Here is a 24,915-nt window from a genome sequence, read left to right as displayed (position 1 = left end):
GGAGTGGGGCAGTAGCGACGTGCAATCGTCCTGTGCACTGGAGTACATGTGCAGGGCTTGGCCAAAGCCCCGAGCAGAACATCAGAGAGGGCTTCTTTAAAGAGCAGTAGGGGTTCTGCATGGGAGATCTACGGCAGAAGCACCTCTGTCAAGATATTGGCCTTGACTTCCACAGAGAGCAGGTGGAAGTTGAGGACCTCAGCTTCCCTCCTTACCACCACAGCGGAAGAGGCACCTTCCACAATAATCACACAGGGATGAGACCAACCCAGCACCTGGCAAGGTGTTCAGACCACTTGCATTGGACGGCTACACATACCAGTAGCAGTCTTCTGATTAGGCCAAAGGTGCTTCATGAGGATTAGGGTAGTCATGGGGGTCCTCAGAACTGCCCCAGCCAAAATCCCCACAGAACCGGTAAAGGAAGGGAGCCACTGTCTGACAATCACTGGAGTCCTGTCAGCACGTGTCAACACTGCACAACACCAGTCTGGCTAAGTGTCTTGAGTCTGGAATGACTATAGGGTCAGCTGCGCCACGAACGGCACCACAAGACTGAATCCCGATGAAGGTCATTGAGTCGCAACCAGGGTCAGTTCGGAACTGGATCCAGAGGGCCCACACTGGCACAGAGAGTGAACCTGCCACCAGAAATCCAGTCAGTGGGCATCCACGACCTGTAGTGCCTGAAGGTGTTCAGAGGCGTCAAAAAGGCCAAAAGAATGAGGTTAATAGCCTCAAAACTCCCTGAATTGGACAGTGGTTGCTCCAGTTCCAGGAAACCCGAGGAGGAATGGAACGGACAGAGCACAGGCTCCGTTGATGGAATGCAGGAGTGGGGCCTAAACGTACAGCGTTGGCTCAGAGCCTCGTCCTATTACTTGGACTGGCACGGTGAAGTTAAAGAGCACTCGGACTTACGTACTGATGACATAAGAGCAGCCTGGGTCCAGGACTTTCGATGTCACCGGGACCTGGAATGGTGCATAGTCTCGGATGTCGGGCGGCCACAAGCTTCATCTCCCACTCCTGAATCTCTTTGGGATTCATGCTGCGGCAGTCTGGACAGTTCCTGGAGTAGTGGACCCACTCCAGACACCATAGGCAAACCATAGGCAAACCATAAAGGGGGAGTGTTTGGCTATCACAGACATTTGCCTGCGACACGCTCCTCAGGGTTAAAAACCCATTTGCTTTTTAGGGGACATCTCTAGCACATTGGGATAAGAATTGCTAAAAAAAATAAAAAATAAAGGCAACTCTGATGTCAAAAACGTGGTCAAAATTGACCACAGAGCTCCACTCTGATAGCATGGAAATAAAGGAACTCTTGAAAACGTGCTTGGGTGGTACCTATATAGGCACCGGGCATGTCAGATCAGGCGCAGGCAAGGCAGACGTAGGACCGTTAATGCCACTTACTGGCACGCATGGGTACTGCTTAAGATTTTACGGATCCACTCTGACACCTGGTGATTATTCTGTGGTAAGGAATCAGAGTCTAGAAGTCTATATCAGATCAACACAATTCGATGCACAGATTTAAATATAAACAATGAACTAATCGCTTCAAGACAGAACTGATGTCTTTCTTCTTAGTCTTCTTGATAACTTATCTGGGGAGGCCCTAAAACAAATCTCACTCCATGTATGCTTCACCATAATCATTTTCCAATGTTCCAGGAAACATTTTCAGTGAAACCCCTGTTTTCTTGCCACAATAGTATAGTTTGCCCACCATCTTTGTTTTGGCAGGGGTTGATACGGTCAATGAAAAAGCACTTGTGTTTATGCACAGCTACTTATTTGAAACCCTTTGTAATGTCTGGAACACTGAAAGAAAAACTAGTTGCAATAGACATCTTCCAAAACTACATAGGGAAAGTATGCTAAATATGTAAATTTACAGAAGATACATATTGCTAACGGGCTGTTTACAGGTCATTTTGTGCTGGGAGCAAATGTCAGTACAAATTCAATAGACAAATATCAAAACTGTACCTTTGAATTATGTGCATCCTAGCAAGTCTATTAGTGGGTTTCAGATGTCGGTTAAGATTGGCTGGCCAAGAAACTTTGAAAAACATGGAAAGTTGGTAAGTAGGTGCTTACTTCCAGAATCATATTTCTATTAAGTTAAACATTTATTTTCTGCCCACTGATGAACGAACGAGGTGTTGGTCGATGGGTGGTAACAGGATATCCAGAGTGAGTATGATAGCAGACATGAAAAGGCCTGCATTAAAATTAACACACTAGGAACTTAACAGCATCAGCTCTTCTACAAATGATACGTTGATCACATTGGACAAATAAAGAGACCCTATATTTGAAGGGAGTTAGAAAAGTGTGCATGCACATCCAGAGGATACAAGTGAAGGATGGCATGGGCCAATTGAGTAAATGCAATTCCAAGTGCAGGTGTTCTATGGATGCATCTGTGTGCGCATGTGATAGCTATCAACAGGTTTTTGGAGGTTTGAGATTTTTAAAGGACCATCTGTCAGAGTGGTTGCTAAGTGCCTGTAACAAATGCACGCTCAGCCACCACTGTTCACACATTACCACCACCATTACACACTTTATCGAAGATAGGGAATAGAATGTGTCCATGTGGATAGGTTGGATGAGCTATGTGAATGACTCAGAATACCTACTGATCGCCCAAAATAACAGACATTAGCGTATATGTTTTATTCAGGTTATTTTTATGAGTAGATTTATTTGATTCACTGGCTTGTTCATTGGAACTGTTTAGGTCACAAACAAGATCTGTCCCAGTCACATTCATCCCTACATTCCCTACATTGAGTTTGTGCATAAAAGAGTTAGCGAGAGACAGGGTGATAAGACTGGTATACGGAAAGTGGAGGGAGAAGCTTTAAGAATAGAGAATGGGAAGAGGGAGGAGAGTAAAAAGGTGCAAACTGGGGACAAGAGCAAGATATTACAAGGTCTCTTCCCCATCAGGGAAAGTTTTGTGTTCCCCATCATGATTTGTTCTTGGTTAGACTTTGTTACACAAACATTTTTTTTCCTTGTACCCTAGTATGGCTGCTACTCTTCGCTTCAGCTTGATCATTATATCGCTCCCTTTCTGCTTTCCAAATAAGCCCCATGCTTTGAGATCTAGTTCTGATGGCTCTAAGTAACTGACCCAAGAACACAGAGTGGGCAAAAACCTGCAGAAATAATACCAGATATTGGTATGTGTTTTGAATTACTTTCATTGTTATCATTTATTATCTGGCAATTCATACCAAGCTAATGGTTTCTAAACACTACAACAAATAGGTGTCAGTATTGTCCAATTTAATAGTACTCAGCTTAATGACATAACATAGAAAGGATAAATGGCTGAGTTGGTCTTGCTGGAATCCAAACTTGTGATAGCAGATGATCACATATGTCAGTGGCAGGCATTTAAATCATTTAACCATGCTGAAAGCTATTAATAATTTTAGAATGCAAAAATACTAAACGTGTGACATTTTTTGTTAAGGTATGTCTTGGGGCAGAAGAATCAGTTAACGCAGCTACATAAATTTACTAAGGGTTGTGGCAAAGGTGCCAGACAGATTTGCTCTGCATAAAATATGTTAAGTGTTTGTATGGAGGAAGACATGGAGCAAAGAATGATATAAAAGAGGAACAGAGACAGAAACTTGTTCGCTTGCTCACCGTTCTTACCACAGTCCTTGCCCTACTCCCCACTACGCAGCCCGCTTCTATTCCAATTCTATCACTCACTCCCAAGTTGTCTATACAGTTTGATCCCCTCTGCCCTGTATTATCCGGATATAAAACCATGCTGCTCCTCATTCAAACTTGAGAGCATGGCAACCACGTTCGAGGCATTACGTTTTTCCCATACTTTTTAAGCAATCTGATATGCAGTCTGTGGTTTAAAGCGAGTAAATGAAATGGGCAAACTGACATGTTAAATCCCTCTCTCATTTGACAAAATAGTGAATTTCCATAGAACAACACAGAAGAACTTAATGGAAAGACACATGGTTATAGTCACGGCCAGTGAAATTATGAGTTTTGAGGCCAAGGTGTGTTCCTCATAATTACAAATTTGATGCATTTGCCACATATCTGCTGTATAATCTGCAGATTTTAACAAAAATATGTTTTTGTTTCTAGCTCAAACTTATCAAATGTTACTAAAATGCAGACATGTTGCCAAATGGTGGAAGACCCTTTAGATATGTTGATTTGTCACTTTGTTGCGTATTACTACATGTGGGTGATACTGGTACTAACGAGGGGCAATCTATGCCTTATGTTAACAATTGTAAAAATGAAAAAAAAAATATGAAGTGACACTATCACAAAATGTGCAGCATTACGGCTCATAATTTACCTTCTCTGATGCATAATTTATCCGGCCATATAATTTGGTACTCCTGGCCGCATAATTCCAGAAGCCCAGCTTAAAGTCAAGGTAACATATGTCTCAAACATAACTTGTACTTACTCCCTTGACTCCTTTTTTGAGTTTATCGTCAATAAATAATGAGAGGTATTCTGGAGACCTGGAGTTGAGATTAAGGAAATACTCAAAGTCACCAGCAATAGTCTGTTTAAAGAGCCGATCGTTGTTGAAGGATTCCTGAAGAAAGCGATCAAATCGACTTTTCAAGTCCAGTAGTCCCTATTAAAAGAAATTATACGATTTAAAGGTACAATCGTGAGAATGCTATGAACTTCAATATAAATATTATATACACAAATGAAAGCAAAAAATACTAACATTTACAAACTCACTAGCAAAGTTTCCATTATAGTTTATTCTCGCCACAAATCACAATCAATTGAAGTCATTCCCAACAAAGAAACCCAGAAACAATGCACATGAATGTCAAGAAGAATGTTAAAATGTTTCCAAAATACCTACTAATAATCTTTTTTTAATGCTATTTAGCAATTGTGTTTCTCCCAAGGACAATAGAGGAGCTTGATTGAGGAGCAGTAGCTTAACCATTTCTGCTGAATCGTGGGCAAACAGAAAGCTCAGATCTCGCTCCCTAGTTATCACATTTTGAATGACTTACCAGAGATTCCATTCATTGCCCTATGCATGCTCTACAAAATCCAGATTTAGTTGATGCAGTAAAATGATTACAAGTGAATCCAAAGCAAACTTCTTCCCTGAGGATGCATTCACAGGTTACCATTTCATGAAAGGTTGGTGCTGCAGCATCTTAAGTTTAAAACTGAATTTGATTAGGCGGCTGTGAAGAGAACCTTAACCCCAAATGACATTAATACATTTCAGAGTAATATCTGCATCGAGGGAGCAGCCTTTCAAACAAGACTGACTGAGTAAACCTATGAAGCACACAAAAATGCTTCACACAAATGGCTGTTATTCTAGGGGAGGGTGTACTTGCATACATGGAGGGACAACAATCATCACACTGTGTCACCAAATGATGGAGGAGTACCAAATAAAAATCAATTAAAGGGGGTTCTAACACAGTAAACTCCTCCTAGTAGGTATTTTGCGAGATTATCTTCCTTTTGAGCTCACTGCTTTTCTTCATTCCAAACCAAACCTGAATCTGTATTTTAGACAGAGGCAGACCTGAGAAACAGCTGACAGTCCTCAATGGCCCCTGGTCCCAACAACTGAACTAATGTTTTCAGTGATTGGATGCTGGACCTTCAAAACCAGGAGATTAATCCGCATAACATCCTTTACATGTGTAAAGAGTCATATTAAAAACTGAACTGGAAAAAGAAGCCTATGCTAGAGATGACCTTTTTGGCTCACTCAGATTTCCGAGCCTATGCCTTTTCCCTCTTTACGTAGGTTGTCTTAAAAAACTCCATACCAAGCTTGTCCAGCTTCCATGGTCATGACCTTCCCCAGCCTCTATGCCTTATTCACGGAGCAAAGTACTTCACTCACCTACTTCTACGCCTAAATCTTGAGTGACTGTCAGTCAGATCAAATTAATTTGGATATTTCTGGGGCTCTTTTACATGGCAAAGCCTTACCATACAGTAGAGCTCTTGGACTAGTCTTGGACCACAGGAACCAACAATGTCAATAAGTCAGCCTGGATGGTTGGGGTTTGTTTTGCTGGAACCTAGAATCGCTCCTCATAAATACTCTTACTTCCTCTGCAGTGCTATCTTCAAAACACTACTTTTGACTAGAGTAGGTTTCGACTAGATGTACAGTCAATAAACAAATGGCAAGAAATATTTTGTCTCTGCTCAATGACCCACCCATGGATGATGAATTAGGGCACCCCCTTACCCCATAAAAGTTGTTTTATTGAAAATTCAGGTTTGTGTTTCTTTGCTGATGAGGCACCAGAAGATATATATTGAATATGCTACTTACCAGTATGCATCTGTTCTTGGCATGTAGGGCTGCTGACATTCATATCTGTGCATAGATCGCCGCCTAGTGTTGGGTCCGGATGTTTGCACGTTGTTGTCCTGGAAGAGTCTTCGAAGTATCCTGGGATAGGTGACTCCTACCCTGGACTACAGTGCGCATGGGCATCCTCTCCATCCTCAGATTGTTTTTCGCCATTGTGGCAGTGATGGAGTAGATACAGAAAGTGATGACCATGCTTACAGTAATTCTGAGAGCTGCAGCTGCTACAGGCGCCGGGGAGGAGGGAGGGCGATATGAATGTCAGCAGCCCTACATGCCAAGAACAGATGCATACTGGTAAGTAGCATATTCAGTTCGAGGCATGTGGGCTGCTGAATTCATATCTGTGCATAGAATGTATAGCAGTGCCCTCTATTAGCGGCGGCTACCAGTGCCAGCTGCAGCGGTCTGAAAAAGAGTTTTGAGAACAGCCTGTCCTACAGCTGCCTGCTGTTTTGATTGCACATCTACACAATAGTGTTTGGTAAATGTGTATGTAGTGGACGAGGTGGCTGCTCTACATATATCATGCAGGGGAATATTTCCTAGAAAAGCCATGGAGGCCCCTAACTTACGTGTTGAGTGGGCTCGTGGGGGAATAGTTAATGTGCGTTTTGCCTTTTGATAACAAATTTGAATACACTTAACTATCCATCTGGCTATCCCTGCTTTGGAGATGGCGTTACCTTTGTGGTGTGGGGCAAAGGCAACAAACAGTTGTTTTGTCTTCCTAAAGGGTTTAGTCCTGTCGATGTAGTACATGAGGGCCCTCCTTACATCTAGTGTATGGAGTGCTCTTTCCGCGACAGTTTGTGGGTTTTGGAAGAAAACGGGCAGTTCAATAGTTTGATTCATGTGGAACTGCGATATTACCTTGGGCATGAATTTGGGGTTGGTACGTAGTACGACCCTGTTGGCGTGAACCTGTATAAATGGCTCTTGAACTGTTAGTGCCTGGAGTTCACTAACTCTTCTTAAAGAAGTGATCGCTACCAGGAAAGCTACTTTCCAGGTGAGGAATTGAATCTCGCATGAGTGGAGAGGTTCAAAGGGTGGACCCATCAGGCGTGTGAGGACCAGGTTGAGGTTCCACATTGGAGCCGGTGGGTGGCTTGGTGGAATGACTCGTTTGAGTCCTTCCAAGAATGCTTTGATGGCAGGCACTCTGAATAGTGAGAGGTGCTGCCTGGTTTGCAGATAGGCTGATATTGCGGTCAAATGGACACGTATAGAGGTGTACGCCAGATTGCATCGGTATAGGTGTAAGAGGTAACAAATGATGTTTTGGATGGATGCGTCCAGCGGGTTAATGTCATTATTAGTGCAATAAATGACGAACCTTTTCCATTTGGCTGCATAGCAAGCTCTTGTAGTGGGTCTCCTGGCCTCCTTGATGATGTCCATACAGTCAGGTGGCAGGTTGAGGTAGCCGAACTCTAGGACTTCAGGAGCCAGATTGCCAGGTTCAGCTGTTGCGGATCTGGGTGCTGAATCTCTCCATGGTTCTGCGTCAAATGCGCGGGTTTGATCCGCAGCCTTTGATGCGGCACCACGGAAAGGTCGAGGAAGGTGGTGTACCATGGCTGGCGTGCCCACGTAGGAGCAACTAGGACGAGTGTCAGGGAGTGTTGTCTGAGTTTGCGAGCCACCAGCGGTATCAACGGCGCTGGGGGAAAAGCGTACGCAAATCTGCCGGACCAGTTCATCCATATCGCATTGCCCTGCGACTGCGGATGTGGGAACCTGGCGGCAAAGCTTTGGCATTTTGCGTTTTCGCTTGTGGCGAAGAGGTCTATTTCTGGATGACCCCACTGCTGGAAGTACGGTTGGAGTACTGAAGGGTGTAGCTCCCACTCGTGCATCTGGTGGCTGTGTCTGCTGAGCAGATCCGCCATCTGGTTGTCCTTGCCCGGGAGGTGCTCTGCCATGAGAAACATGTTCCTCTGAATGGCCCACTTCCACATGCTCTGAGCCAGATGAGACAACTGTGGAGAGTGTGTTCCTCCCTGCTTCTGTATGTAGTACATGGCAGTCATGTTGTCCGTCCGGATCAACACGACTTTGTTGCACAGATGTACTTTGAATGCCTTCATGGCCAGGAAGATTGCCATCAGTTCCAGAAGGTTGATGTGCATCTTCTTCTGTTGTGTCGTCCATAGTCCCTGCACTGTGTAGTGGAGTACATGAGCTCCCCATCCCTGGAGAGACGCGTCCGCTGTCAGTACTATTTGTGGAACAGGCTCTTGGAACGGTCGGCCCTTGCAAAGGTTTTGTGGATTCCACCAATGCAGAGAGTTGTATGCCCGACCGCTCACCAACACTAGGTCTTTCAACTGTCCTTGAGCCCGATTCCACGGACGTGCTAAGCACTCCTGAAGCGGGCGCATATGTAGTCTCGCGTGTGGGACTATGAAGATGCAGGAGGCCATCATGCCTATCAACTGCATGAACACTCGCGCTGGAAGTGAGTGTTGGGGTTTGAACCTGGAGATCAGCATTTGCATGCTGTTGATCCTCTCTAAATTTGGCTGAGCTGTGGCCGCCAGAGTGTCTATAGTCGCACCTAGGTACTGTTGTACGTGTGCGGGCTGGAGATGGGATTTCGGGTAATTTAGTGAGAATCCCAGACTGTGAAGGAGGTGAATGGTGCGGGACATGTGGTTGGCACATTGCTGGGCTGATTGTGCTTGAACGAGCCAGTCGTCCAGGTAGGGGTAGACGTGTACGTGCTGCCTCCGTAGATGTGCCGCCACAGTAGCTAGGCACTTCGTGAAAACCCTGGGTGCTGTTGTCACGCCGAAGGGAAGGACTTTGAATTGGTAGTGCTGCCCCTGAACAGTGAACCTGAGGTATTTTTTGTGTGAGGGGTGAATGGGTATGTGGAAATACGCATCCTTGAGGTCTAGCGTGGCTAGGAAGTCTCCCTGCTTGAGAAGCGGAAGGACTTGCTGGAGAGTGAGCATGTGAAAGTGCTCGGAAAGAATGTACCGGTTCAGGGGTCTTAGGTCTAATATAGGTCTGAGTGACCCGTCCTTTTTCGGTATTAAAAAGTAGAGGGAGTACACTCCCGTACCCTGATCGTGGACGGGTACGACCTCTATAGCGCCTTTTAGAAGCATACTTTGCACCTCCTGCTGTAAGAGCGTTAAGTGCTCTGAGGACATAGGACGGTTTCTTGGAGGTATTGTGGGTGGAGTGGAGGTTAGCTCTAGACAGTAACCGTATTTGACAATATCTTTGACCCACCTGTCCGTGGTGATGGAGTTCCACGTGGACAGGAACCTTTGTAGCCTTCCCCCGACAGGTGTTATGTGGTCGGGAGGAAGGGAGAGGGCGTCACTGCTTGTTCTTGGGGGGAGGACCTGGTGTTGCCGTAGCCGCGTCCTCTTCCCTTTGTACTGGAGCCACGATATCCACCCCGGGTGTTTTTATCGTAGGTGGTTTGTGTATTGCCCTTGTTGTATGTCTGCTGTGACCCCTGTCCTCTACCTGCTCCTCTATTTCTGGGGCGACGAAAGGAGCTGCTCCGAAAGGACTGAGTCTGGAGAGCCCCCATGGACTTTGCGGTGTCCGTGTCCTTTTTTATTTTCTCAAGGGTGGTGTCAACCTCCGGTCCGAATAAATAGTCGGGGTTAACAGGCTGGTTGAGTATATTATTTTGCACCTCAGGTTTGAATCCGGAGATTCGCAACCAGGCATGTCGTCGCAGCATGACGCTTGTGTTTATGGCCCTGGCAGCCGTGTCTGCGGCATCTAGTGCACACTTGATGGAAGCATTTGTGAGTAGCTGTCCCTCTCTGATAAGAATTTCTGCACCTTCTTTGAACTGGTCAGGGAGATGTTGGAGTAGTTGCTCCAATGTGTCATAGTGCGCTCTATCGTAGCGAGCGAGGAGCGCTTGAGTGTTGGCTATGCGCCATATGTTGGCAGCCTGGGCGGCAACTCGCTTGCCAGAGGTCTCTAACACCTTGGACTCTTTGTCCGGGGGAGGAGCGTCACCTGTCGTTTGCGAGTGTGCCCTCTTGCGAGCATTCGCTACGACAATGGAGTCTAGTGGTAATTGGCCTCTGATGTAAGTAGGGTCCCCAGGCGCCGATCTGTATTTCTTGTCGATCCTGGGGTTTATCACCCGTGCCCTGGTGGGTTCTTTGAAGATGTCCTTGGCTGGTTTGAGGACCCCTTTCAACATGGGCAGAGTCTTTATATGCCTTTCTGAGGATGCGAAAGTGTCCATAAGAAAGTCGTCCTCGATGGTGTCAGAGTGAAGCTGCACTCCATGATTATTCGCAGCACGTTCAATAAGAGCGTTGAACGCTGCAGTGTCCTCTGTGGGAGATGTTTTCGCCCCATAGAGTTGTGGGTCCTGTGCATCTAGAGGTGCACCTGGGTCTACAGGGTCGCCCCAAGCTTGATCAGGGTCCTGTTGGTCGTCAGGGTCTATGTCTCCGTGGTAGGGGACTTGGTCACCCATGTAGTCTTCCAACGCATCCGTGTCGGAGTGTGTGGGAGAGAATGATTGTGGATCCCGGTAGGGCGAGTGGAAAGGTTCGCAAAGGACAGGTTCTGAGTCCACAGGCAGCTTTCTTTTTAGTGGGATCCAGAAAGGGTCCAAAGGTGGCTCCGAAGTTATCCTCCGTTCGTGGATAATCATCCTGCCGGTGTTGGCGTCGATGAGATGTGACGGAGACGTCTCAGCAGGTGTGACCGTGGTGTGGGTGACCCGTGTCCTGATTTGGAACATTTTCGGGGCCGTGGATGGAGGCAGGCCAAAAGTAATGTTGGCTGGCGCCGAAGAGGCTGCTGGAGCTTTTATTGGGCCGGAGCCCGACGTGTCCTGGAGGACTGTTTTGGTTTTGCTGCTTTGTGCCGCAACGGGTCGCACTTGGAGCGCCCTTGAGGCTTTAGCGCCGACCAGGTCTGTAGAGGCGGCCGTGGACTTTTTTGGCGCCGGTGGGTCATCGAGTCGAGGGGCGGGAATGGGCGTCGACGTCTTCGATGCATGAGGCTTTGGTGTTGCCGTGGAAGCGATGTGAGACGCAGCAGGCAGTGTGGCCTTTGGTGTCGGAGTCGATGGCGTCGGCGCCGGGAGCCGAGCAGGTTTGGTGGCACCGAAGGCCTTTTTCCGTATGTCGACTCCGACGTCGGCCGCTTCAAGTTCGGCACCGAAGTCTCGCTTGGTGCGCTCGGTGCCGACGCGTTTCGCTGGCATCGAAGGTGTGGAAGGCCTCGATCCGACCAGCGCCACTTTTGGTTTCGTTTTCAATTGAATCAGTGCAGCTTTCGGTTTCGGTTTGGAAGAAGGCAAACCAACCGGTTTAGGTAATAATGGCTGCCGCTGAATGTCCGAGGCCGGGCCCGAGGGCGGGGCCGAAGAACTGCGGGATAGGTCTCGGGTAAGGCCCGAAGGCGATCCCTCGACCGGAGCCATAGACTGTGGCACTGGGCTCTCTTCAGTCTGAACGGGTAGGCCTTGCTCGTCATTGGAGCTACTCTCTTCGGCCCCTAAGGCCTCATCGTAGTCTCCTACCTCGGTGTCGTCTTCATCTCGGCGAAAGAGTGATTCGTCGACGTCGTCCGATCCGGAGTCATGTTCGTAAACGGGACTGGAGGGTAGGATTTCCAATTCTTCGACATCTTCGGTCTCGGCGTTGAAGATGTCTGCCGGGGCCGGTGCCGCGTGCTGCGCTTCGAGTCTCGCCGCTCGTCGATTCCGTAGAGTCTTCTTGGAACGGAACCGGGCACAGGCCATGCATGTAGATTCGTCGTGATCCGGCGAAAGGCATTTGTTGCACACCGGATAGACGTCGATGTGGGGATATTTCGCATTGCATACCGGACACCTCTTGAATGGTGTCCTCGATTCCATCGTCGAAGTCGTCGATGGGCAGGTAAGATGCGAAAAGTCGATTCTGAAAGTTAGTAAACTAACAAAGGTAGTATCGAAACCGATCGAGAAAAACAGTACCGACGCGAACTAAAGGCCTTTTGGCCTCGACAAAGTTTTTCCTAACTTGAGTTAAGATAGCACATCCGAACCCAATGGCGGAAAAAAACAATCTGAGGATGGAGAGGATGCCCATGCGCACTGTAGTCCAGGGGAGGAGTCACCTATCCCAGGATACTTCGAAGACTCTTCCAGGACAACAACGTGCAAACATCCGGACCCAACACTAGGCGGCGATCTATGCACAGATATGAATTCAGCAGCCCACATGCCTCGAACACATATGTCGATCAATCAATAAAGCTTTATTCGGCTTAAAAGCAAACCATAAAAGCACATCATAAAACAGACAATTAAAATGTCCATAAAATTAACAATCAGCCAGATAATTTACAACAGTCACATGAAATGCAAAAAGTGCACATCATTTTTACAACAATTAAAAGAATTCATTAAAACCTATTTAAAAATATGTTACATTAATACCAGATTAAAGTGCATAGACGGTCAGCCAACAAATGTGCTCTACTTTCCAATACACTAGCACAAGTCAAATGTGCGCTACTTTGGTTTGAAAGCCATAACACCCTCACAAGACGTATTTCCAGAACCACCACACCTCTTGTAGGAGAGTGGCATCAACTGCATAGTTGCCCCCAACTTTTTGCTGATGTCCCCAGGACCCCAGCCTATCTGCTTCCTCTCTTAAACGATGTGAGTACCCTAGGTACAACTCAATTGGATACTGAGGATACCCTGAAAGTCCCTTGTAGATGGTACCCTAGGTACCTAGGGCATGGGTCCCTCAGTAGGCCTACCAGGGCTGCAGCACTTATTGTGCCACCCTGGGACAGCCATACAAACTGACACCACCAGACCACTACTGTAGTCTGGGTAAGGTGGTGCTAGCACCCCTTACAGGGATATAGGTACCCTATATCCCACCCCATTCCAACACATATACTCTCATAGGACACCCCTATAGCAGGCCTTGCTAATCCTACAAGGCAGGGTGCTGAGGTATGTGTGAGGGGGGACACCTACCTGAGTAGGGCCTCTCTGCAACCTTTGTAAAATCATTGCTGGGTTGTTTGTAGTGTAGCCATACCATATACTCTTAACCGCATTATAAGTCTATCGCGATAGCGTGATAACTTGAGAATGGCTACACAGAACCATATCGTGTTTGGTGTCAAACATGTAGGAATCCTACCCCCAGTCCAGCCATGGGCATGAGGGCACGATTCCCCCCTGCTAGAGGGGCGATATGGGAAAAGCGGAAGAATTTAGACACCAATTTAAAAGTGCACACGTAGTACAAAATGGCTACTAACCGCCACCCACACGACTCTGGCTGGCTGTTGCTGGGGAAAACCCCCAGCCGCGCCAGCTGGACAATAGGGCTCCTGTGGCAGGGGAGTGCTAGCACCTCCCCAGACAGGATGTGTGGATTGGAACCGGGTGGGTGCACCATATGTTGCCTCTCAGAGTTGCACGTAGGTTGCTACAGCGCCTACATTCTGCATACACCGCCTGGAATCGGTTCAGGAGCGTCCTGCCCATCGCCCAGGCGGGAAACACACAAAGGGGAGTGGATGTAGCCACCCTTTCCCGCCTCAACTCTCAATGGTAGGCTCTGATCTGGACCCTCCCCTAATCTTGGCAGGCACCTGAAACACTGCAAGTGACCCGGTTGGAACTTTGCTGCTCCTACGAACTTCGTCGACTCCCAGCAACTTTGAGGTGGGTTTTCTAAGCATCCCAGAGGCCAGTGAGTGTGCACAGCAAGTCGGAGCACCGTGGAACGCGTGGGTGCTGAGATTTCCAATACCCCAGGACACCGGCCACCTCTTGCATAGCACACGACCCTGACCAGTGGGGAAGTGCTTTGGCCCATTTTTGAGCCAACCACCAAGCAGCAATTGTGCCAAAGATCAGCGCCCTAGCCCCCTCCGGTGGCCCGTGGGCTCCCTTTTACGCACTCCATTTTGCTGCCTTCCGCGGTCCCTTGTTTCTCGACTTGTGGGCCCTAGCGGAGGACAATCTCGACTTCCAAGAGTTCCCCTGGTTGTTCCAGGCCTGCTCTACAGTCTCCCCAAAGGAGACCTCTCACAGACCTCGTGGGTCTGCACCAGTAGCTGATTTGTTCATCTTGCGTGGGGTGCGGTTGCCAAGGCTTAGTGGATCCAATCCGAACACTAACACCACAGCGACCCTCATCCGACGTGGGACAGTCGCCCTACAGAAGCTGCCATTCCTTGAAGCCTCCCAGAGCCCGTGGCTGCAGATCCAAGCTACACCTCTTTCCACTTGAAGCACCCGACATTGAAGGGCTCTTTCCTTTGAGCTCCCTGGTCACTGTGCCGTGACCCAGACTCAGTCCCCTCTGCTTTCAGGTTCTTCTCTTCAAGATCTACAACTTCATTCTTCACGACAGACGCTTTTGGCTAGCAGCAGTTTTGAACATTTTCCCATTGAAAATCAGCCCGCAACCCGACATCGAAAACGACCTATGCACCCGGCTTCCCTGGGGCAGGTAACAGTGGTACCTCGGTACTCTCGTGGGAGTGGGCATCTAAAAGGCTTAACTCTAAGCCCTTAACTTTGAACTCCTGCTAGAAGTGTCTTTAATGTTTTAAAATCAAACCGTGACTTTCTCCATAGACTATAATAGAGATCCCGATAGCAGCTACTTGCACTGCACGCGCCTCCCGTGGGTCCCCTTCCTCATAACCTGGGGTGGATTCTTAAGGGGCAAGCGATCCCAAATGCCCTAGGCATTGTCTGTAGAATTGTCGTGGTTCTTATACCACTTTTTTAATATATGGTTTGGTCCCCCCCTGGGGCCCTGTGATTCCAGTGCTATTTATTGTATCCATCAATGCTTGTTTGAATTGTAACTTTGCCTCAGCCTCATAAAGAGACTTGTGGGATTCTGTCTAGAATAAATACATATATATACCTGTGTGGACTACTCTTTCATTTGGTCGTTCAAGAGGTTATCTATTGTAAAACAATAAGCTTAACACTCCTTCAAGACTTAGCCTGAAGGCTGCTCTCCACAGCTACCACTAGGATAGCTTTCTTTAAAGGTTGTCTTAAACCTATCATCAATAAGAGTCGAATTGGACTGGTGCAAGGTATCCCCTATAACTAGGAGACAGCATATGCCAGGCCAACTTCTCACACCTCTTTTACCTTGTTCCCAGCTGAATGAGCCCCATATTTGCCCTACTATTACAGCTCACTTTGACATGCCGTGTAACAAGTTGTCCAACTGACCATTAAAAACCTTTGGGAGTGAAAAACAAAATACCCCACAGTAACTGAATTAAACAATAACCAGGTTGACTAGATTATCAGCAGAAAATATATATTATGGATTATTCACAAGTGCACAATTTCAATGGTTGCTCCAAAGTAAAACAGGTAATTAAAGGTGCTTGAGGTAGGGCTCGTGAAGGGATGGGGGTGTGATAATAAAAATCAATATTTACAATATGTTACAAGGTTGAAAACGACCTATCTAACAATGTAATAGAATCTAACTAGGACAACCCAAGTAGTGCAATGCCATGAATGCATAATAATTTCTCCGCTTCTGGGTTCGATAGGTAGGTAAATGTCCAATTGTAAGTAAAGCCGACGTTTCGACGCCATACACTAGAAGAAGGCGATTCTGTCCTTACAGCGGGGTCTTCATCGGGACCATTAGAGGAGCAACCTCAGTAGAACACAGGGCTGTGCACCAGAGCAGACACGGATCCGACTAGGGATCCAGAGGGCCTAACTGAAGGAGAGGGAGACCCCGCCAGCATGGATTCAGTCAAGGCTCCTCTGACTTTCTTGAAGCCGATAAGCGCACCAGAGGGAGGTGGAGAATCAAAGAGGACATGAAGGTAAGATTAGTACTTCTGCATCTCGTCCAGTGTCCCCCCGGCTCCAGAGAATACTGGGTGGTACAGACTCCTCAAGAGGACACGGAGCAGCATCAGAGATACTGACGTACACAGCAAAGTCGGGGAATGCTGAGACTTCGACCACTTGCATAGCAACTTACCTTTAGACGTTGAGATCGAAGGACGCCCATGGGAAGGACTTCTGGAGCAGGCTCTTGACTGTTCCCTGGATCGAGAACGAGACAGCGAACGACTCAACAACTGCACCGCCAAAAGCATTCCCCCAACGCCTTTGGGCGATATTGGCAAGAGGAGTCACACTGCTCGCTGAGGCACCACATACAAATATTATGAGGGTCAGTGGCCAACATCTGATATCCAAAGGACCCACAGGGTTTGAACCCAGAGGACATTCGAAAAAGGCACACTGTTCCGACGACAAAGAGATAAAATAGGCCAACAAAAAAACATGGGCCTAGGAACCACTTTCCAGATCCACAGCAGAAACGTGGAAAAGAAGAAACTGACGTCAGGGGAGGGCTTATATTAAATGCATCTAAGTCACATCCGGTGGATGACGTCCCTACGAAGTCGCTCAACGTACTTCGACACGCAGAGATTCTGCTGAAAAATACATAAATAAAAAACTTAGATCTAGTCTGGCGCCTGGGGAGAACTCAAAGGTAAGGAATCTGCGGCTAGAGGTCTCTATCAGATTGACACAAACAGCTTCTGTCGACGGCCCTTTGTCAATGCAGGGATGGATTTTAGACATACGCCTAAATATTATAATTATGAATAAGTACTTTTAATACTTTGGATGTTTTCAGGATGGATGGTGGCCTACCAGTGCGCTAGGGTAGATCCTAACCAGAATCAAATATACTGTTATCCGACTTCATTTTTGCAGTTTGGTTTCATCCTATGTTTCAACAGCGATAGTGAAACCTCTCCAAAATCCGATATTGAGAAATTTATAAAGACCTCCAGACTGAGCAAAACTGTCTCTGCTATTACCACCCACAATCCATAGGGGCTGTGGAGAAAGAAAACAGGGTACTCTAGAATTTAAAAAGCTATAGCTAAAATTTATGGGGAGACTGGGCACTGCCAAGTGCCTTACCCCAGCCTTAACGAGTATTCCATCAACTAAGAGGAGAAAGACTGGGCTAAGCACACATGAAATTCCTACAGGCAGGAAACAAGACTACCACCTTATCCACCAGAGATCCCCTCACTATTGAATACACATTTGATTTATGATGTTAAGTTGCATTACTGTTGAGCTTTAAACAAATGTGTTAAAAGGTTACCACTCCGGGGGCGTGGCTAGCGGCCAACGAGCATGGCTGCTGCCTGAGAGGGCTCCTAAACCCCCGCTGCACATTTTCCAATATCCGCCGCCATCCACTGGCAAAAAACTAAAAAGAAATAACTAGTAGCTTACCCCCTGCCCTTTGGATACGATTCCACGGGTGCTGTGACCCGGATTGATGCTTCGGCGGCCCCCTCCGGCTACATCCCGGCAGCGGCGGTAATGGCGGCAATGCGTGGATCGGAACTCTGGACACTGCCCGGGAGCCGGTGATAGGGCCGGACGGCGGTGTGGTCAGCGAGATCCCTCAATTCCGAGTGGAGCCCGAGGTGGAACGGACCGGGCTAAGCGGTGTCGCGGCAGAGGAGAGGACCCGGTGAGTGCCGTGACTGTCGGAGCCCCCGGCTTCGCGGCTTTGGAGCACCGCGGCCGGGAACGTTGGGCGTGAATTTCCCCGGGTCTTTGCAGCGGAAACAGTGCCTAGCGGAGAGCGGAGTAACGGCGGGGAGGCCACGCCAAGCTTTACCGCACTGCTGCACCGGCATATCAGAGGAAGCCGGTAGACTGGAGGGGGCGTGGCAACCTCAGGCCGGGTAAAATTGCCTGGGAGTGCTGCGCGAGACCCCGGCTTCGTGGCCTGCGGGGAGAGACAGAGGAAGGGGGGCGGCAGTCCAACCCAACACTGAGGGAGAGGAGTTTTCTGCAGCTGTGGTGGGCACACAGCGGGGTTCTGTAGCAGAAAAGAAGCGCGTCGAAGTTCCCAAGAGAGCCCGTGAGTAGGCGGAGACACCGCTCTGTGAACAATATAGTCTTGTGGCCAGGCTTGAGACGCTTTCCCCTAAGGCCAGAGGTGAGAGACATCCAACATCAGGACGGAGGGGTTCGTGGGACACTCTGTCATAGTGGCAATACAGTGGTCTCCCGGCCTGCGCCCTGCCTAAGAGTGGTGGGTTGACACAGTTACATGTGCTATGACAGGGCTGTAACAGAAGGCTCCTGTACAGTTCAATCGGCTGGAAACAGGCCCGTGGGCACTATCCTTGGCATGGCCTGGGCCGCCGGACCTCCACAGGAGGGGTACTGGGGCAGGAATCAACACTAAGGGTTCTGTTCAACAGTGACCGACGAGGGAAGTCGCGGACACACTCGGATAGGGTTTGCTAGCCCTGACATTTCATCGCGGACAGACATTATTGGCCTGGGAAATAACCACTGCTGCCTGCAGTGCGGATCACCAGCATGGGATATAGTTGGCCGTATGATGCGGCATAGAAACTCCTGACGCCCCCCAAGTGAGTCAGGACAGGCTAGTGCGGTGGAAACTGGATGGAGACTTGGGGGGTGCTCGGAGTTTGGTCTGCACCGTCACAGGAGGGCGCTGCAGGCCCCAGCTCCGCAGGGGATATAGAGACAGAGTGCCACGAATAGCTGGGGGAGGAGCTTCCTGCAGACCGCGGGCGTGGATTATCGAGCTGTGCTGGCGCAGGGACAAGGTGGGGGACAGCCGTGTCACGACAGTTCATGGTTTGAAGCCGAAATACCCAGATTTTTACTCCAACGACGATCTCTGGTAACCCAGGCACTCTGGTCAATTACCCACACTTCACCACTCAGACCTGAGCCAGGCCTTTCACATTGGAGGAAGTCCATTGTTGCGCACCCATGGCGACGGGAGGGAAGGGGCCCAGGGCGAACGCCCAAAAGCAGCTGGCCAAGTTCGCCTGGTCTAAAGCAGGAGACAATGATGCTTAGCAGCAGTCAGACACGGATGGAGGGAGAATAGACCCCAAACAAGGACCGGAGCCAACTCTACACAATGTCATGGCGGCCATCAGCGGAGTACGCGCTTCGATGGATTCGGTCACGGTGGAGGTCTCTCTCATCAGGGCGGACATCCGGAAGATGGATGAGAAAGTTAAAGAGCTTAAGGTGGTAACTAGTGCCCTACAATCAGACACATCGGAGCTCCAGACGCAGATGCTTGCTATGCAGAAGAAACAGAACAGGATAGAACAGCAGCTGGACGATTACAAAGGTCAGACCCGCCGAAACATCCGCATTTTAGGGGTTCCGGAAAAAACGGAGGGGCCGGCAGCAGACCGATATGTGGAAGACCTCGTGACTAAGCACCTGCGACCTAAGTCTCTCTCTAATTACTTCTCTATTGAGAGAGCTCACAGAGTACCTGGCGGTAGGCCAAGGCCGGGAGCGCCTCCGAGGACCCTTATAGCTCGAGTGTTCAACTACAGAGACAGGGATGTTATACTACAAACGGCGAGATCCGGTCCTCCGTTGAAAATAGATAACTAATTTTCTGACTTCACGACCAAGGTCCAAGCCCAACGTCGCAGCTTTCAGGCAGTAAAGAAGGAACTGCGGGACCGGGAGGTGAAATACGCGATGCTTTTTCCTGCGAAACTAAGGGTGGAGTCGGGTGGCAAATCATGCTTTTTCGATTCACCGGATGCAGTCTGGGATTGGATGGAAGGATGGAGCACGGTGGGAGGCCATAGACATGAACACTCTAAACGGACCGACCAACGCAGGGGTGTCCGTGCGGACGAGACTCGAAATGACCCGGCAGAGACAGATGGTCTCTGGCTTTCAGTGCAAGTCGGATCGCTCTCAGCTCCAACAGGTTGATGTGGAGCGAGACTCCGCCGGAGACCAGAGGCCTCTGATCTCCGCCTCTCCCATATGGCCACCCCATCCCAGGAAGGACGCATCCGTCACGACGACATGCTCCGGTAGGGGTAGGGAGAGGCTCTTGCCCGTGACCCAATCGCGGTCCGTGAGCCACCACTGCAACTGCTGTGCAGTGCCCTCCGAGATCAAGACATGGCCGGACAGGTTGCCGTGATGCTGGGCCCACTGAAACTTCAGGTCCCACTGCAGAGGCCGCATGCGCCGCCTGGTGTGATGCACTAGTAGGATGCAGGAGGCCATCAGCCCCAGAAGCCGCAACACTAGCCTGACCGAAACCCAGGATAGAGGCCGAAAGATGGGAATAAGGGCCTGTATATCCCGGACCCGCTGTTCCAGTGGATGGACCCGGAACTGCGCCGAATCGAGAACCGCTCCGATGAAGAGGAGCTTCTGAGAGGGGCTCAGGTGTGACTTCGGCACGTTGATGGAAAACCCCAGCAAATGCAGGAGATCCGCCGTAGTCTGGAGGTGGGAGACGACTGTCTGGGGCAAGCCCGCCTTCAACAACCAGTCGTCGAGATAGGGGAAGACTGGAACCCCTGATCTGCGCAGATGAGCTGCGACCACCGCCATCACTTTCGTGAACACCCGAGGGTCACTGGTAAGGCCGAAGGGGAGCACGGTGAACTGAAAGTGCTCAAGATCCACCGTGAACCGCAGTTAACGCCGGTGGGCCGGCAGGACAGGGATATGGAAATATGCGTCCTGCAAGTCAAACGCTACCATCCAGTCTCCAGGGTCTAGGGCAGCTAGAACCTGAGCCAAAGTCAACATTTTGAACCGTTCCTTCCGGAGGAAGGCATTGACGTTCCTGAGGTCCAAGATAGGGCGTAGGCCTCCTTTGCCCTTCTTGGGAACCAGAAAGTAGTGGGAATAACAACCACAACCTACTTCTGGGCTCGGAACGCGCTCGACGGCCTCTTTGGCCAAGAGGGCCGAAACTTCCTCTCGCAGAAGATTCAAATGATCCTCCGAGATACAGTGGTGCTGCGGTGGCATGGCTGGAGGGGTCGTCTCGAAGGGGAGGGAGTAGCCCCTTCGGACGATTTGCAGCACCCACCTGTCCGAAGTAATGGTACGCCAGTGGAGCAGGTGATGGCGAACCCGGCCTCCCACTGGCGAGGAATGGGCCTGAAAGCTCGGACTAGGAAGGCTTTGAGGCGGATGCTGCCGGGGTGGATGTGGACTGACCGCGTTGTCCTCCAGTACCGCCTCGGCGGAAACCACGTCCGCGACCGCGTGCAGGCTGGTTCTGCGGCCGGTGGCTAGGCGGACGTGAGGAGGTGCCCCTTCCTTGGCCACGAAAGGAGCGAAAAGCGGAAGATTGTGGCCGCGGGGCCGAGAGGCCCAAGGACTTGGCCGAAGCCCGGGAGTCCTTGAAGCGAGCCAGCGCACTGTCCGCTTTCTCACCAAAAAGGCGAGTGCCATCAAAAGGCATGTCCATGAGAGTGCTCTGGACATCCCCTGAAAAGGACGTGGACCGCAGCCAGGCGTGACGTCGAAGCGCCACCGTGGTAGAAATCGCCCTACCCAGTGAGTCCGTAGTGTCGAGTCCACATCGGATTGCATGGCGCGCTGCATCTCTCCCATCGGCCAGAGCTGAGGAAAGCCGTGCCCGGGCCTCCTCCGGGCACAGGGGCAGCACATCCTCCACCGTATCCCACAGAGAGTGGGAATAACGGTCCTAGAGACAGGCGGTGTTCAAAGACCGCAGGCCCAAACTGAGCGAGGAGAACAGCTTCTTACCGAACTGTTCCAGTCTCTTGGAATCCCGGTCCGGAGGAGCGGACGGGAAGGAGGATTGGGAGGTAGAGGCCTGGATAACCAGACTCTCGGGGGTGGGGTGTTGGGACAGTAAACTGGGGTCGTCCGGAGCAGGGCGGTGGCGCCTGGCAACGTTCCTATCCACAGGAGGGACTGTGGAGGGCTTGGACCAGGTGCCCTGCAGAACGTCAATGAGGGCCTCATTGAATTGCAGCAGAGGCTCAGTGGAGCATGCGGCAGACTGAAGCACCTCAGTGAGGATGTTAGTCCTCACAGCCACGGCAGGCAGCTCAAGCCCAAGGGCCGCGGCCGCCTTGCGCAGCACCACAGGAAAAAGCTGCACCCTCCTCCGAAGCCACAGTCGGAGGAGAGATGAATCCAGTGTCCGGTGAGGTATCCAATCCACTGGCCTCCCCCAGTTCATCTGCCCAGTCCTGAGAAAGTTTGCCCTTGAAGGGCCATAGGGTCCTCAGACCCCTCCCAGTCAACCCCGTCATCCGATTCCTGGTAAACAGGAGCAATGATCGGAGCCGGTCGATAGACATAATGTGTTACTAGCGGCGTCGGAAGCAGCGTCGGGCGGCGCCGCATCGGCGTCGGGACCGGACAGGGGCTGAACCGGTGATCGACGTCGAGGGTGGTACCGGTGTCGACGCCGGCGGAGGAGGCGTGACTAGGTCGACCGGCATCGACAGGGGCCCAGGCTCGGGCCCCTCGGGGACCTGCGGACTTCGGGGCCGGAGCCTCCAACGGCGCCGGGGCCAGAGCCGCCGGCACGCAAGGTCGCCCAGTCGAGTCCGCGGGGCCCGAAGGCGTGCCAGCGGGCGTCGACGGCGGGGCCAGGCTCCTCATGGCCGAGAGGAAGGCACTGACCTCCGTCGGCGTTGCGTCAATCCCAGGGACCGGCGGGTATGGGGAGTCCGAAGTCCGAGTCGCGCGACTGGCGAGGGGAGTCCGAAGAGCGGTGTCGCCTCTTGGACTTCTTAGAGCGCTTCGACTTACCCGAAGACTTCGAGCCAGACGCGCGACTATGTCGAGTGCGAAGCTCGAGAAGCTTGCGGGACCGCTCCCGCCTAGCTTTCGAGGTCAGGGCCATACAAATCGGAGCACGACTCCGCGTCGTGGTCGAGGCCTAAGCAGTACAGGCACCAGCGGTGATGATCGGTCACCGACATCAGTTTGTGACAGTCGTCACAGGCCTTGAAACCAGGCATCCTACCGGCACCAGAGTCGAGAAGTGACCAAAAAGAGTCGAAAAAGTTAGTCAAAAATTGACTAAAGGGGTAGCTCTCCCGGATCGGCGCTTACTGGCGCGGAAAAAAGAAGAACTGACGTCAGCGCGCGAGGGCGGTGTCTAAGTACTCCGATGACGTCATTCCGGCGCACGACGCCAACGACGGACGCGGAGCCGCAGACGACGCCTAGCGACGCGCAAGGGGTATTGCTACAAAAATCTTCCGGATCCAGTCTGACGCCTGGGGATATTCTAAGGTGAGGAATCTAACTAACGTGTTTTTCAGATAATGGCATTTGACTCCATTGAATGGCCGTATCTATTTGAGGTCCTAGAGAAAGTGGGATTGGGCCCTAAATTTATAGCCTGAGTAAAGCTTCTCTATACTTGGGTGCTGTGACAGGTGAGGGTTAATTGCTTTACATCTAGAACGTTCGAGCTACGAAGGAGCACTAGGCAAGGATGCCCGCTCTCTCCATTGATTTTTTCTCTCGTCCTGGAACCTCTCGCGGCCTGGGTGCGTAAAGATGCGTTGGTGCGAGGGTTGCGATGGGCAGAAGACGTGGAAGATCGAATATCCCTCTATGCGGACGATATATTGTTATACTTGGCATCCCCGTATAACTCGATTAGGGTCGTGCTAGATATATTTACAAATTTTGGCAGATATTCGGGATATGCGAACAACTGGCACAAGTCCGTACTGTTTATGCTGAGAGGCACAGCCCAACGCCTTCCGGCAGACTGCACTATAGCGGTCGTTACAGAGGGGTTTCCCTATCTAGGGATCATTAGCACCTCATATCCGGTTTGCTTCTACAGCTCCAACCTGGCCCCCCCTCTGGCACGACTACGAGCGGATGTTAAACATTGGAGTTCTCTCCCCTTAACACTGTTGGGGAGGGCGGCGCTCTTTAAAATGCTTGCCCTTCCTCGTTTGCTCTATTTATTACATAACTGTCCCCATAGGGTCCCGGATTCATATTTCAGAGCGGTTGAACGGGAGATTCGAACGTTGCTCTGGGATGGCAGGGCCCCCAGAACAGCAATGCAGAAATTAACTAAAGGCTGGTACGATGGGGGAATAGCACTACCTGACCTACAGCGCTACTATTGGGCGACACAACTGGTGACCATTAATCACTGGAAGTATCACCCCCCGGATGACCCGGCTTATGTCCTGGACCGATACCAAACGGATCGCTCTGGTTATATGAGGCCACTGTACGCCACAGACAGGAAAAATAGGAGGCGATTCTTCGGACCCACCCAACACACCTTGGAAATATGGCGGGTGGTTTCTGCCCGGCTGGGATGGAAGGGCGTGCTCTCACAGGCTACACCATTATGGACCACCCAGAAACTAGGAATGCTGTGCTATCAGTCCGGATTTGATAAATGGGACCTTATCGGGATATCAGCAGTGCGAGATCTGGTGAAAAAGGGAGCAATGCTCACCTTTGGTGAGCTCCAGAAACAATACTGTCTGGCACAAGGAGAAGTGTTTAGGTATTTACAGATCAGGCATGTGCTAAAGGCGGCGTTTCCATCCCTTAAAAATATACCAGAGTCATCACCTCTGGAAGACAGTTTGCTAGACGGGCCCGTCACCTCCAAGCCAATATCTCTCACCAATTTTGACTGATCCAGCTT

At 50.2% G+C, this 24,915-nt stretch overlaps 1 protein-coding gene across 1 annotated transcript in view; it reads right to left on the bottom strand.

Annotated features, from left to right (window-relative positions):
• Window positions 1-24,915, bottom strand: part of CUL3 (cullin 3) — a 611,025-nt gene that overhangs the window by 357,629 nt on the left and 228,481 nt on the right. Inside the window, exon 8 of the mRNA XM_085634401.1 lies at window positions 4,484-4,660. Within this exon, the coding sequence (XP_085490527.1) occupies window positions 4,484-4,660 (177 nt within the window). The remainder of the gene's footprint in view (window positions 1-4,483; window positions 4,661-24,915) is intronic.

Source organism: Triturus cristatus, chromosome 11 (assembly GCF_964204655.1).
Source record: "Triturus cristatus chromosome 11, aTriCri1.1, whole genome shotgun sequence".
Classification (NCBI taxonomy): domain Eukaryota; kingdom Metazoa; phylum Chordata; class Amphibia; order Caudata; family Salamandridae; genus Triturus; species Triturus cristatus.
This window is presented reverse-complemented; position numbering and strand designations above follow the sequence as displayed.